General features: G+C 57.4%; 1 protein-coding gene across 1 annotated transcript; it reads right to left on the reverse strand.

Annotated features, from left to right (window-relative positions):
- Positions 1–4,429: 4,429 nt before the first annotated feature.
- Positions 4,430–13,448, reverse strand: CIBAR2 (CBY1 interacting BAR domain containing 2). Its single transcript, XM_059381591.1, has 9 exons — positions 13,226–13,448; positions 11,976–12,210; positions 10,282–10,350; positions 10,106–10,207; positions 9,876–9,877; positions 9,079–9,187; positions 6,700–6,813; positions 5,578–5,679; positions 4,430–4,781 (listed from the first exon to the last, which is right to left on the reverse strand). The coding sequence occupies exons 1-9, from the start codon at positions 13,243–13,245 to the stop codon at positions 4,662–4,664; spliced, it is 873 nt and encodes a 290-aa protein (XP_059237574.1). The 5' UTR covers positions 13,246–13,448; the 3' UTR covers positions 4,430–4,661.
- Between the last annotated feature and the right edge of the window lie 39 nt (positions 13,449–13,487).

A 13,487-nucleotide genomic window follows, 5' to 3' on the forward strand; every position in this document is an offset into this window, starting at 1 on the left:
CTGTTCTGTTTAATTTTTGTTTTCACCTATCAGTGAGGCCTTCTCGGAGAATTGGCAATCTTCTCAGGGGCGTGAAAGGGGGTGTGTGCTGGCGGAGTGGTGACCGTGGACGGGACCTCAGTCCGGGCCTGCAGGATGCCCGACACCCCTTCTGGCTGGAATCCTGATCCTCTGAGCCCCAGCTGCCCCCCTCCTGTGTTTTGGGGGCTTGGGGTGGGGACTGTTGGTGGCATCTCCTACCTGGCAGGAGCGGGGTGCCTTTATCAGTCCTTCCCTGTGTGGTTGGACAGATGTGTTTTGTGAAATGTTGGGGCTTTTCTCTTTTTCGGATTGTAAGAAGTCCGTAGCCACGTTCTAAATCTCTGGCCTAAACGGATGAGGGAGATGAATCTGGGGAGCCGTGAAGGGCCTGGGGGAAGGGTCCTCAGCCCGAGGAGGGCTCAAGGGCAAGACGGGGTGTGCTCCCTGGGGTGAGGGCCTGACCTCCATGTCCCCAGGTCCCCCACCCAGTCTGGAGAACACCACTCCCCTGTTAGCTGAACATAGAGGGTTGACCTGGGTGGTGGGTGCTCCCAAGTCCAGGCTGTCCCCTCTGACTCTTCCTCCTGTGCTCGGGGTGGGGGTGGAGGGTACTCCAGCAGTGAGAGACCAAGGGTGGGATTCAGAGGCAACTATCCAGAAGGGGAAGGATCCCCTTAGGGCAACAGAGACGCAGGAGACCACAGGGTAGGGCAGGGTAGCCCCAGGAGAGAGGCCAAGCCCCATTCTACCTCCCTACCAACTACCAGATCGTTCTTTGAGCCTCGGTGTTTACATCTGTAAAATGGGAAGGAACATAGCGCCTATCCCACGTGGTCCTATGAGAACCAAACGTGGTATTCACAAAGCACAGACGGCTTCTCACTGCTGCTCTTGTCTTCATTATCCCCACGACATAAACCAGGGAGCTGTGCCTGCAGGAGGCTAACCTATGAAAAACAGAAAAAAAAAAAAAAAAGACTGGACTTGTCTGTGTCAGTTTTGTAGGAAGAAATTTAAAGCCTCTTATTCAAGATTCACAAAACTAAATATAAAATTTAAACAGGGAGGCTTTCACATGGTGTTCCCTGTGGTTTGTAACCTTTCTTTCCCCTGACTTCATGGAAGCCCTGAGGGGTCGCCCCTCTGTTTCCTGGAGGGGATGCTGCTGCCTAATTTATGAGCCGCTTAATAAGGCCAACCAGATCCTCTAATTTATTTGGCTGAATTTTGTATTTTAACAGAAGCATCCCTGTGCCTTACCCTCCCGCGACGGGTCGTGTCCGTATCATTGTTTCGGCGTTCAGCGTTCTGAAAGGGAGACATGCTAGCTCGTGGCTGTTCTAACCCCTGATTCTCTAATGTGCGATGTGGGCCTCTCTCGGCTGGTATCACGCTTGACCCCTGTCTTCTCTGCCGAGGTGCCTGTTCAGTCCTGTACCCGCTTTGGATGGGGTGGGCTGTCTCCTTACTGTGGAGTGGTGGGAGTTCTTTGCATATTTTGAATACAAATCCTTTGTCGACATGGATTTTGCAAATATTTTCTCCCCGTCTGTGGCTCGTCTTCTGGTTCCCCGAACAAGGTCTTCCAAGGAGTGGGAGGCTTCATTTTACAACGTACACATCACCGATGTGTGTGTGGGTGGGTAGGGGGGGTCTTTTGGTGTTTTTTTTTTTTAATATTTTTTTATTTATGTGTTTGACAGACAGAGATCACAGGTAGGCAGAGAGAGAGGGAGAGAGAGGAGGAAGCAGGCTCCCTGCCAAGCAGAGAGCCCGATGCGGGGCTCGATCCCAGGACCCTGGAACCATGACCCGAGCCGAAGGCAGAGGCCTTAACCCACTGAGCCACGCAGGCGCCCGAGGTCCCGCAGACGGTCTTGTGTATTGATTCTAGAACAGTTACGATGTGCATTCGAAATGGAGCAGTGGGCAGTTTGGAATGAATTTTGGTGTACGTTGTGAAGTCGTAGCTGCACTCATGCCCTTCTCTACGGCTTCCAAGTAATTGTCCCTTAACCGTCTTTGGATAAGGCATGGGGTCTTCGGGTCCGTTCGGCTTGAATTTCAACACCTGGGGGAATCCGCAGGCCTGACGGACAGGGCGCTGTGGCGGGGCGTCCTGCACTGCCCCGGACGGCCGGCAGGGGGCAGCCGAGCCTCCCCTGCAGCCCTGCAGGGCGCATGCGTGTTCCCGCCCCACACTGTCTCCACGTGCCGGCTGACGGGAGATGGTGAGGACGCCGAGGCGGCGAGGACGCGGAGGGAGAAGGCGAGAGCGCAGGAGGAGAAGGTGAGGGGAGGAGGACGCGCGAGGAGAAGCAGGCGAGGGCGTGGGAGGAGGAGGGGAGGACGCGGTGGGAGGAGGGGAGGACGCGGGGGTGGGGGAGGACTCTCGGGGCGGGGAGGGGCGGGCAGCATCCCGCGCACGCGCAGTCGGGCCGCCGGGCACGTGGCTTGGCTGCGCGGGGGCGCGCCGGGGGCGGAGCCCGCGGGCTCGTTCGGTGGCGGCGGCGGCGGGAGTGCGCGTCCCGCGTGGCTGTGCGGTGGGCCGTGCGCGCGGCTCCGAGCCTCTTGGGTCCCCGGGGGCCTCGGCCTGTCGCGAGGGCTGTGCGCTCTGGTGGCCGCGGACGGGCGTGCGGTTCGCGCGGGAGCAGGAGGCTCCAGCCCGTGGGTCTCCGCCCTCTGCTTGGGCCGGGGGGCTCCTCGGGCTCCATGGCCGTTGGGTTGTAAGTTGTGTCCCTGGAAGCTGCCCTGGACTTCGCTGGGGGCCACCCTGAGTCCGGCCGAGGTGGGTAGCGTAGACGCTGGTGGTGTGGATTCCTCCAGCCCGTGGGCACCGTCCGCCGCGTCCTTGGCCGGCCCGGCCGTTTGCAGGGTACAGGCCTGCCCCCTCCACGCCTGAATCAGGAGGCCAGTGCCTTCCCCGAGTAGGGTTTCCCGTTGAACTGCTCGCAGCGGCCCGCAGCGGCCCTCCTGCGCCCCGCAGCCCCATGCCCTGCAGCAGCGGCTCCCGGGCTCGCTGTGCCTGGACGAGGCTCCCACGCACCAGGCCAGTCCGTCCCGCCGCTGGCCGGGCCCGTGCGTTCTCGCTGCGCGCGGACACCTGCAGAAGTTGCCCTGGCACGCGGTGGGTGCGTTCCCCTTCCGTGAGGAGGGGAGAAGAAGCCAAACGTACCGGGGCGGGGCGGGGGCGGGCATCCGAGTCCAGTGGTGCAGAGAGCCCCCCGTCATGCTCCTTCCAGCCCCGCCACCCCCACTCCGCCTCTGGGGCCCCAAAAGAGAGAAGCTCTGAACTTTCCTGCCGCTTCCCAAGTGACCATCCACACAGATGGTGGCAAGGCAGGCTCTGGCCGAGTCCAGCCCTGGAATTAGGAACCGTCAATCCGTTGGGGGCACTGGGGTCAGAGCCAGAAGGGATGAGCGCCTACTGTGTCCAGGTACGCCCCCCCCACCTCCAGCGCGCCAGGGGAATAAGCAAGGCCATCTGGGGTTTGGACACAGCTGAGGTTGAGGAAGATGTACGTGTGTGTGTATACATAGGCATATAAAAGTATGAGATACAGTGTATGGTATAAAATGTGACTCCGTGTAAGATATAATCTACACATTGTTTTTACCTATTATCTATTATATAGAAAGTATAGAACGTTTCAGTTATTTTTGGAATGAGTGTTCTCCCTGGTAGAATCAGGGTGGGCTTCCCTGAGGAGGTGCCATGGAGCACGATTTGGCGCTGTTCATCCCGCAATGATCCCATGAAGGCTTTGTGTTCCCCACTTTGTTAAGAAAATCACGGTCCTCATCTCCTTCCTTCACCTTTGTCAACCCTCCACCTCCCTAAACTTCTGCGATGTGGCCCTGGTCCCAGGATTATCCCCGAATATCATGGCCATGTCTTAGGGGTGACTCATGTCCCCCCCCACAACTCCTATGTTGAAATCCTATCTCCTGTTGCCTCACAAGGTGGCCTTATTTGGAAATAGAGTCTTTGTAGATATAATTAGTTAGGATGAGGTCACCCTGGGTCTATTATTCCAATAAGGCTGGTGTCTTTATAAAGAGAGGGAATTTGGACCCAGACACACGCACGGGGAGGATGCCATGTGAGCATGAAGACAGAGATCTAAGCCAAGGGAGGCCAAAGATGGCCAGTAGGCTCCAAAGGCTAGGGGAGTGGCCCAGAGCACCTGCTCCCTACGGCCTCAGCAGCCGCCCAGTCTGCCGGTATCTTGAACTCAGAAGTCAGGCCCCCAGAGCCATGAGAGAGAAACTTCCTGCTGTTTGAGCCCTGAGTTCACAGTGCTTTGTTCAAGCATCCCTGGAAGATGAATCTACCCTGTTCTCAGAATCAGCATGGGCTCAAAAATGAGTCCCCAGGCCATAAGGTAGAAAGTGAGACCCAGCACGATTCAGGTTAAGATGCACCCTGCATTTATTGAGCACCAGTGGTGTATCACAGAGGCTAGGCCCGTGGATCCCTAGAGTGACTTGTCAGGTGAGCGAGTGTCCCTATTGCACAGATGAGGAAACAGAGACTCGGAGGACACGGGACTCACCCAGGGCAAGGACCCAGCAGAGCCTCCAGCCCACTTCAGCCCTGAGCACCCGGAGGAGTGCTTTCTGACAGGGGAGCTGTGGTCCTATTGCTGGGGTGCCCGCCCCTGTCCCCTGAGGTCCTCCACGGGGTCCTCCTCAGCAGAGTGTTCGGTGCTCTCCTCCTCCTCCTCGTCTCTCTGGCTCCGTATGGTGGTCTGAGTGCTCTGAATGGTAATAGTCATCAGCACAGCAACAGATCAGTACTAAGGGCAGCGACAAGGATCGAGCACTTTCTAAGAGCTCCCTGGAGCTCTGTGTGCCTTGTACTCACCACAGCCCTATGGTGGGGGGGTTCCTGCTATTAGCCTTACTTTGCAGGAAAGGAATCTGAGGCACAGAAAGGTTAAGGCACTTTCTTAAGGTCACACAGCTTGGGAGCTGTGGATTTGGACCCAAATACTCGCTGGGGGTTATACTTTGTCCACCGTCTTTAGATAGAATTATTCGGGAAGCCTGCCCCCTCCACTGTGGGGCGAGGCTCCCCTGGCCCCCCAACTCACTGAGTGACTGAACCTCCCCTGACTGGCATGAGGCCGCTTAGAGTCTCTGTCTTACTTGGTTGAGAACTCAGAGGTCTTCCTGCGGAAATAGAAATGTGCTTTGCTGAGCTTGTAGGAGAACGTGGAGTATATGTACTGTATGACTCTGAAAATCTGAGAAATTCAGACTTCTGAAACCCACGGGCCCGGGGGCTGGGAAACAGGAGTGACCTGGCTGGAGCCCTTGCTTCTCAAGTGGACACACTTCAGGCTGCCTCTAGGGGGCGCTCAGGACACATGGTGGCTGCACTGCCTGGTGGTGTGTGTTACTGATTCCACTTCCCAGCCCGTGCAGGTCAGACCCTGGGGCTGGTCTCCCCACTCCTGAAGCCGTGACTCCTCTTCAGGACCTCGTGCGAATCCCTGTCCTCAGATGGCCTCTCCCCGCCACAGGATTCACTCTCCCACCCTCAGTGCTCACCTGGCCAGTGAGAGCCCACGGGACAGCTGGGGAGGGCGTGGTATCCTTGAATGGCCGAGCATCATAGCGTCCGTAAACCCCATGCATCTTCGTTCTAAAATCCTGCCCAGGAGAGACCGGGATGGGCCGTTTCCAGTCAGGAAAGGAAGGAAGGACCGGGGGAGGGGAGTGGCGGGGGGAGGGGAGAGAAGAAGGTGACCTGAGCAGAAACCAAGGGTCAGACACTTAACCCACTGAGCCACCCAGGCGCCCCAGGATGCTTGCTTTAGACCAGCTGTCAGGCTGTGAGGAAGCCCACGCCAGCTGGAGGCGCCTCAGGGAGGCAGGCATTTGGGCTGTGGACCCCTGTGGACCCAGGCAGGTGGGGCCATGTGGATGTGTGGCTCCTAGAGTAAGTGGCCGAGGACCCCGAGCTTGGATGTGCCCTGTGTTTGGTCTAATACCCTGCTGTCAGTCTCGAAGTTCTTAATAATCACTGAATGACAGGCCCGCATTTTCATCTTGCCCTGAACTCTGCAAACCTAGAGGCCTGTCCTGTACACAGATAACAGCCATCATCTACCAGATACGGGAGAGGGAGCCTTCAGCGTGACTCTAGCCCCAGCCACCGACCAGCTGGAAACCCAGGAAAGACCTGCGCAAGAGCACCCAGCTGAGCCCACCAGCCCCGGAACCACGAATTAAATTAATTAATGATTGAATTAAAGATACAACAGCGGGCGATAGCTGTTTGAGGGCTCTGGGACTGGCATGGTTGGTCGTAGCTAAATGAGCGCGTGCTAGGTACTCATCAGACCGGGTGGGATGATAAGCAGTTCGTCCCCATCAGAGTGTAGCCGTCACTGGCCGGGGACGCTCTTTGTCCCTGTCGACTTCTCTGCTTGTTTTTAAACACCCAAGGGATGCTGAACTTGATTCCTAAATGACAGACTTGGGGAAAAAATCACCCCACCTCTAGTTGTGGCACCCAGAGGCAGATAATTAAACGAATTTATCAGAATGAGTCTTCAAAATAATCACCATGGCAAAATGTTGCCAATAAAAATGGTTTCTATCAAGATACCTAAAATCAAATTGAGTCCCACACCGTCAAGTAGAACGTGGGGCACGTGCGGGGTATACCTCCAGATCTCTCTCCAGGTCGTAGCTCTCCAGGATCTGGAAGGCACTGGAATACACCTCCACCGCTTTGGCGTGGAAGACCATCTCGATGGTGACAAAGTCTGAAAAAATTTTCTGTGGGGAGAGAAGCCCGGATCGCATAAGCAGCACCGTCCTAAGGGGAGTCCTGGGGTCATCGTGAATGTGGACAAATCGGGGTGGGGGCTGTTAGTTGTTCTCACGGGGACAGGTCCTAGCCCCATGTTCCTTTCAATTTATTTTGTTTGAACGGACTATACATTCCCGTTCAGAAGCCGCCTCGCACGGGAGTTGTTCTGGGAACGCAGAGGGCTTGTGTTCTGGTGAAGGCTTCCTGGGGGGCCTCCTGTGCTCTGCTCTCTCACCTGGGCTCCTCTGCACAGCCTTTGCTTCTCTGACACCGAGGGACGGTGTTTGCAAGGGGACAGCTAGGATACCTCTGGCCTCTGTCCCCCGTGGGCTAGGAGTGGATCTTCCTGGAGGCGCCTCACCACCAGACAGGCCAGCTCATCCAGATGTAATATGGGCTCCTCTCGATCACATGGTTCTGCTCAGCTCAGCAAGCTCTGACAGAGCCCCTCCCGCATGGCTGGCTCCAGCGAGCACCCCTCCCGCATGCCAGGCCTTTGCAGAGGCTCCTGCTTGACTCTGGGCCCTGGCAGGACGTAGTCCCACGAAGCCCCACAGAATGGACCCCACAGGGGGCCCATCGTGGGGGCATCTGCGTTTTCAGCCCTTCGGGGGATTCCTGCTGCCCGCTCAGCTCCGCGAACCCCTGCGCAAAAGCATCCTTACCTGCTTTCACAGGAACCCGAGCACTTTGTGACTATGATCATTTTATTAGACATGGGACTTAGACCTGATGCGGTGATGATGGTCATTATCTCCAGTTCTGAGTTCCTGCTCTCTCAGAACTGGGAGGGCTCTCTTGGGGCTTAGATAAGCACCCCTTTCAAACTTAGTCCCCCGAGTTTAGAGGATGCTGCATGTGTCCACTGGCCCCTAACTGCGGAAGCCAAATCTCAAGTCTCCTCCCAAACAAACTCTTGCTGGTGCTCCACAGAGCCCTGCTTTCAGGCCACATAAACATCAAGTGCTTAATAATGGCCGGTTGGAAATTTAGGTCCCGCCTGCAGCAGGGGTGGCAGAACACTCATCACCCCAGGTTCTGTTCTTGTGCATTCATTTCCCAAAAACTGACTGAGTACTCAAAGTGCCAGGCCTTGGACCCGGTGCGGGGACCCAGCAGCGGACAAGGCAGGCAGGCTCCACATCATGCCCCACGTGTGCGTGCCCCATGGCACAGATGCAGTATGGGGGCAGGCTTGGAACAGCAAGGTGCAGTCCCCTCCTTCACTCCGTAATGATTAGCATGTGTCATAGGTCTTCTCCAAGGTGTCCCCTCCCTGAGGACAGGGGCCTTGCTTTCTGGCATGGTGCCTGACACATTGTAGGTGTGTATTCAACGTTTGCTTGATTAATGAGTGAATTAAAGATACAATTAACCCATCCCCCTGAGATCGCTATCCCTGGAGGGAGCAGAGCCATGAACTAACTTCAGGGCTGGACTGGCCTGGGGGTCCAGGTGAGTTTCCCTGAAGATGAGGTGTTAACTTGATGCAGAGTGTAGGCAAAGCCTTCCTAGCAGAGGGCACAGCCTGTGCAAAGGCACTGAAGTGTGTTGGGGTTTAGTACACTTGAGCTTGGATTGATGTGTCCCAGATAAGGCTGGGCTGGGGCTTCCAGAGACTTGGGGAGGATTTCTACCTTTATTCCTCGAGTAAGGGAAGTCGTAGGAGCGCATTTAACCCAGGAGTGACAGATTGCAGCTGCCTTTGGTGAGATCCCTGGGGCTGCAACTTGGGGGTGGGGTTGTTGAGAATGGGTGCAGGGGTCTCTGTGACCAGCTGGGGCTCTGGGCCCAGGAGCCTGGGTTGCACTGCAGGTATGGAGAAGGAGGCAACCCCCTGCCACCCTGCTGTGCCGAACCACGGCTTGCTCGGGGGAAGGGCAAAGAGAGGAGGAGGAAGGCAGAGCAAAGGCTGTGGGTCCTTGTGTGGGCTTGGAGGGGGTTGTGGGGACAATGTCTGCCAAATTCTCCTGGTGGGGAGCTGGGTTTGGGTGCTCAGAGGAAGGGCCTTCTCCCTGCAGCCAGGATTAGGCCAAGATAAACTGTCCTGGGAGCCCCGGCTCCAAGCCGTCTGGGCAAACAGCTGTACACACAGATGTGCTCACACACACATCCTGGACACACGTGCTTGCATGCTCACACAGATATATACGGGTTCACACACACACGTGTGTATGCATACACTCCGACGTGAGGCCAGAATACTTCTAATGCAGGGCCAAGCCCACTACCTGCAGGTCCTTCAGCTTCTGCTTCTGGAAGGTGTCGATCACCTCCTCCAGCTGGTGGGTGATGCGGCTGGCATCCACTGAGGCCCTCTGCACACCGGTCTCCGCCTGGCTCCAGAGGCAGAAGGGTCATGGGGTGGTTCCTGCCTTTAGACACTCTTCTGGGTCATGTTCATTCTTCCCTTGGGTCATTTCTCCTGCCTGGCGACATCTCTTGCCAATTTGGTCATTGAAGGAAAGGCCAAGTAGGACCACGGTGAAAGGGCCAGGCGCTGCTTGGACAGACCTGCTTCCTAGCTGGGTGACCCTGGGCAAGTCACTAAACCTCTCTGAGCCTCCGTTCCTTTGCTTGTAAGCAGTGGGCAGTAATAACAGGTGCTTCGCAGGGCTGTAGGAATCATACAGCCTGCACCTGCTGAACTGTTGTAACAGGTGCTCCGCTTTCAGTAATAATTGCTGCCTGTGGAATGTTTTTAGGTAATTAAGTAATTCACCTGACCCAGCTCCTGGCCAGGCACATGAAGAACATGCATTTTAGAGTCAGATACCCTCAGAATGGAGTTCTGGGTTCGCCCCGGCCTCCCTTGTGTGACCTTGAGCAGGTCCCCTTTCTTGGTCTCAGTTTCCTCATCTGGGCGATGGGCATGAGGCTAGAGGTGCCCACATCCAGTAAGCATTCAGTAAGTAGCTCTGATGAGGAGGTGGGGGCACAGAGGGGGTGACTTCCCGGCTTACTGAACAGTGCGAGCGAGGGGACAGAGCCCAGGTCTCCGGACTCCCGGCAACTGCTTGCCCTGCACCTCTGACCTGCATCCGAGCAGCGAGGCACAAGCTCGCCTGGCGGTTTTGTGAGGTCATTCGTCCCTTGCATGACATTCCGCCTTCCCACACAGACCTGGGGCACTCACCTGGGACTGAGAAGGGTCCGGTCAAGGAGCCACATCAACCAGCAGCCCCGACCCAAAGGACCGTGGTGAGCAATGGCCACCCTGGCCCAACAGCCTCAGGCCCGACCCCCAGGGAAGGATACGATCATTTGTCGATCTGAAGGCGACTTCTGCCTCAGTTTCTCCAGCTTTTCCAGTTGTTTCATCTCGTTCTTCTGGACTTGTTTGAATTTCTTGATCTCGGCCTAAAGGAAAGAGGAGAGCTGTTTCCTGGATGTCCGGGCAGGCCAGACCCCGTCGGGCAGGGCTCCCTGCTTACCCGTGTCTGCTTGATATGTGCCCCATAGAGCTTCAGGGGGCAGATGACCTTGGTCTCCAGCCTCTCGACCTGGGGGAGCATGGACACGCAGAGAGTCAGAACAGACAGGACCCGGGAGGTGCATGGAGCCTGGGGGCCTGCAGCCTGCATTTAGAGAGTGCTCTATGGCAGGAGCCTGTGGGGATCCTGGAAGCCTGAGACACACTCTGCCTTGCCCCTTAGGGTTGTGAGCACCTGCCTGCGCTCAGGGCTCTGCCTCCCGAAGGCTCGGGTAATACCTTTCATCTCACGAGCCTTATTTCCTCACCTGTAAAATGGGTCTACTGGGAGCCACTGGGATCCCAGTTCTCCAGCCTGTCTTACGACTTGGCTGAGGGGACTAGACAGACTCCCTTGGAACATGAAATAGCCCGGATTCAGAGCTTCCTGAGCTGTGTGCAGGCCCCAAGGGCAGAGCAGGGTCTGTGAGGGGGATGCCGCACACCTGAGTCAATGCCTAAATGCCAGACCTTGGGGCCCCCCATGCCTTTCTCTTGGGCTCCTTAAGACCCTGACTGCTGGCCACCACCCCAGGGGTCCGGAATCAGCACGTGCTCATTGTGGCCCAAGATTCTGCATTTCTAAGTTCACAGGTGAGGCTGATGCCTTGAGCGCCAGTGGCAGGGGGATCCCCAGAAATCTTGGCGCGGCGGATGGGCGAGGTGATCTGGAATCGCCACCAAGCCCCTTCCTCCTCCTTGTCAAGGTTTATGACCCTGCTGCAGCAGAACACAAATCTTAAATAATAACAAATTTCCCAGGAGTCAAAAAGGAAAAGGGACTTCTCCCCTTGCTTTCCTTACAGCATTTTCTTTTAGAAAACCCGCAACTGTAAATCCCTTTCTCTGTCCCTTTGGGACTTATGTAAACCTTTTTGAAAGCTAAATAAGATTCTTGATGGTTTACAAGCTGGGAATGGTAGGCATCTCTTTGGAACCAACATCAAGGAAGATGCGACTCCCCGGGGAGTTTGCTCTGGGGCCTGGCTCCAAGCTCTGCTGAGCTGCTGGTGACAGAGATAGAAGCTTTACTCTTCCTTGGGAGAGAGGTGACACAGGTGCCACCCAGCTGCCGGTGAAATTCGGAGGTCCTGTGGAGCCAACGGTGCCGTCTGGTCCCCTGTCTGGAGACAATGCACGCGGGGTGGTTTCTGTCCCGCTGTGCTGGGGAGCGAGGGTTCTACCTGCACGCCCTGACGCATGGCCCACAGTGTAGGACGTCCTGCTTGGTGCTTACTCAGAAGAAAAGCTGGTTGGACTGTCTGCAGTCACACGAGGCTTTCCTGGGCTGGCAGGTGATGTGTGTTTTTAGTCCCCCCTAACACGCTGCTGCCTCCGTGCCCTCACCCGCCAGGGTCTTGGGCCCTGGAATGTGCCTCCTGCCTGGGACTCACGGAGCCCGCAGCTACAGCCCTCAGGCTTGGCTTCCGGGGCCCCCTGCCTTGTCTGGTCTTCATCCAACTGCCACAAAGCCTCCAGGCTCTGGGTCCCATAAAGGGTGGCGTGACCCCCAGGGACAGAGTAGTGTGAGTGTCCACCCATGGGGATGCCTTTGGCAGAGGCAGGTCCTTGAGCTGGGGCCCCGGCGGTGCGGCTCCCACTGTGAGGCCTGACCCCAGCCGGGGGACTGGGGTCCTCCCCCGCGACCCCGCCTACCTCGGCCTGCCGGTAATCCTGCACCTTGGCCAGGTCCTCGGCGAAGTTCCTCATGGTGGCCCGCATCTCTGGGTTCTCGGTGTTGGCAAAGTCGGTGAGCTGTCTGACGAGCTGATCAGCCTTGTCCCGCAGCCGAGCCGTCTTGCGGGTGTAGGCGGCCAGCAACGAGCAGAACTGGCCAAAGTACTTCTCGGCATTGGTCACAGTGTTCTCCATCACCCTCACCTGGCTGTCCCTGGGGAGGACGGGGCCTGAGAGGCTGTTCTGGCAGGTCGGGACAGCGACTCAAGGGTCACCCCTGCATTACCCCCCATCTAGCTGTCGAGCACCCCCCTGCCAGGTGTCTGGTTCCCTCCCCCAGTCATGCACATGGTTCTATCCGGGCGGATGTGGGAGACCAGCAGGGTGGAGAGAGGCCGCTCAGACTGCCGACGGGAATGCCAAGGCTGGTTTGACTCCAAATCCAGCCTGAACCTCCCTGGGACCCTCCGGGGGCTTTGATCTTCCCCGATGGAGTTACTCTTCCCACCACCTCTAGCTGCCACGGCCCCTTCCCTCCAAACTCCTGATTCTGCTCCCTTCCCCCACTGCTGAGCTTTGAAATTCTCCCTCTTCTCCAAAGCCTGAAGGTTTAAAAGAAAACTTAAACTTTTTTAGGGGGCCTGTTTTAGGTTGACAGAAACACACTTTAAGTGGAAAATCCAGAGAGGTCCCATATGGCCTCCCCTCAGGGCGCACGCGGTTTCCCTGTTATTACCAGGGGCTGCATTTTGAGAGAAGCACATAGAGTGATTGGCAGGGACCCTCGAGTTGGCGACGCTCGGAGGAACCAGGCGCCAGCACATACAGGTGAGGGGCAGGCAGGCTGCGCGGCCACATTGACAGGGTCTGGCCAGAGGCAGTGCCGTCAGGGACGATACCACAGGGCGCAGGGTCTGGGGGGCTTGGAGGCACCGAGAGGGGTTTCCCAGGTGGAGCCAAATGAGGGAAAGAGGGAACGGATCCTGTGAGTTTGGCTACCCCAGAGCTGTGGGTGATGAACGCTAGAGAAGCAGAGCGATTCTGGAAGGTTTCCTGGGCTTGCCTGGACCTTGAGGTGAGGTGCTGTGGAAGGGAGGGCCCCCATGCCACCGCCCGGCCCCAGCACCCGGCCCCAGCAGGCCTGGCTGCCCCATCTCTCTCGGTGCATCAGACCCCCCAAACCCTGCTTCCCCTTCCCTCCCAGCCCAGGCCAGCGCGGGGCCACTCACCTGGAGAGAACAATGCTCATTGTGACCGGAGGCTCCAGCTGTCCTAGGCGAGGGGAATGACGCCGGGGCCCCAGGGGTCCCGAAAGCCAGGGCGGAGCGGGCGGGGCTGGGCTGGGCGCAGCTGTGTGATCTGGGCTCCAGGGACACTGGCACCTGGTTGCCAGGCAACATGGCCACCCACAGCCACCCTGGGAGGAGCCCCAGCTGGTTGCCTGGCAACCTCCCCCCCCCCCCCCCCCCCCCCCCCCCCCCCCCCCCCCCC

Source organism: Mustela nigripes, chromosome 17 (genome assembly GCF_022355385.1).
Source record: "Mustela nigripes isolate SB6536 chromosome 17, MUSNIG.SB6536, whole genome shotgun sequence".
In the NCBI taxonomy this organism is placed as follows: domain Eukaryota; kingdom Metazoa; phylum Chordata; class Mammalia; order Carnivora; family Mustelidae; genus Mustela; species Mustela nigripes.